We start from the raw sequence: 1,258 nt of genomic DNA, 5'->3' as shown, positions 1-1,258 counted from the left end.
TGGACCACCTCCGCGGCCAGTCGGCCTCGGGCGTCGACGTGGAGCTCAAGACCATCAACCTGGAGAACGGCGCCAACGATCTCCGACTGGTGGTCGATTTCCTCGTGCACCAACTCGAATCGGGCAAGGACTTTGGTCACATCCAAGCCTACATCAACATCGTTCTCAAGGTATTGTTCACTCACTCACTCACTCACCACTCACTCACCAACATCACTTTCATGGTGAACGTCAACAACCGATGCTGATGATAAATGTATCTTGATTGACCTTACTTCTTGCTTCACCAGGCGCACGGTGAGGTGATGGTGGAGCAAGAGCATCTGCAGAACGACCTCAAGCGCCTGCGGGAAGCCCAGCGGCAGTCGTGGGCGCGGTTGGAGAGCCTGTTCCACCACAACCTGTGCCTCGTCGCCTACTTCCAGAACATCCAGACATGATGATCGTCATGCTCCACCCCCCCCCCTTTGTTCTGTTTGCTTTCGTTCCCTAACAACGCACACATGCCCATTCACGCAATCCGTTCTTTTTCTTGGATTTCATTTCCCTGCTGAAAAAACAAAGTAAAAAGCCAAGTCTGCTGGGCAAACAACACAACCCGAAGGAACAGCGACTACAACAGAACAATGGAAGGCGCAGCTCTTGCAGGTGGCCGGGTTCTCCCCAAAGAGTACGGCGCACTGTCTCCTTTTCCGCAACTGAACGTTTCATTAATTGGTACTCCCAATGCCCCAGCTTTGCCGAGTTCGAGAAGCTGTTCAAGATACCCGTGCCCAAGCTCTCCGAAGCGGCCTACTACCTCTCCACCCTCGTACGGCTCCCGTTGTGTTATACTTACCACTGCCTACCGTGTTTGACGTCGCGCCCAACAACCACCAGGCGCAGGCGAAAGAGTATGCGCAGGTCTGGGAGCTGGCAGAGGCCTTTGCGCATGTACGGGCAGTCCTCATGCGACCTCCTTATTCCACAAAAGCGGTGGTCTGATCGCGCCCTCTCTCCGCCTTGCCTTCGCCAGATGGAGGATTGGCTGGTGAATGTGGAGCAGAAGCACCGAACGATCACCAATTACAAGATGTCGGTCATGGCGAAGATCAAGGACGCGGTCACCGCCACTGCTGCGCACCAACGGTAAGACTTGATGACTCCTGAAAAAAATCTGGTACACGTGGTGCACCAGGGATTGACTGACTGCCTGGTTTCAACAAGGTGGCGGCGTTCAAGACGGCCGACATGAAGCTGTCCATCGCCGATATCCAGC

General features: G+C 54.7%; 2 protein-coding genes across 2 annotated transcripts in view; both read left to right on the top strand.

The window, feature by feature from the left end:
* The window catches only part of ACA1_237290 (uncharacterized protein), a gene marked incomplete at both ends in the record, with an annotated part of 1,132 nt that extends 692 nt beyond the window's left edge, over positions 1–440 (top strand). The window contains 2 exons of the mRNA XM_004341107.1: positions 21–170; positions 291–440. Coding sequence (XP_004341155.1) covers positions 21–170; positions 291–440 — 300 coding nt within the window. The remainder of the gene's footprint in view (positions 1–20; positions 171–290) is intronic.
* A 186-nt stretch (positions 441–626) lies between these two features.
* ACA1_237280 (alkylated DNA repair protein AlkB) overlaps positions 627–1,258 on the top strand; it is a gene marked incomplete at both ends in the record, with an annotated part of 1,521 nt that continues 889 nt past the window's right edge. The window contains 4 exons of the mRNA XM_004341106.1: positions 627–670; positions 736–811; positions 880–933; positions 1,016–1,128. Of these exons, the coding sequence (XP_004341154.1) occupies positions 627–670; positions 736–811; positions 880–933; positions 1,016–1,128 (287 nt within the window). The remainder of the gene's footprint in view (positions 671–735; positions 812–879; positions 934–1,015; positions 1,129–1,258) is intronic.

Source organism: Acanthamoeba castellanii, assembly GCF_000313135.1.
Source record: "Acanthamoeba castellanii str. Neff unplaced genomic scaffold scf7180000084762, whole genome shotgun sequence".
NCBI classification, from domain to species: domain Eukaryota; phylum Discosea; order Longamoebia; family Acanthamoebidae; genus Acanthamoeba; species Acanthamoeba castellanii.
Note: the sequence above shows the minus strand (reverse complement) of the source record. Positions and strands in the feature narration are given on the sequence as shown.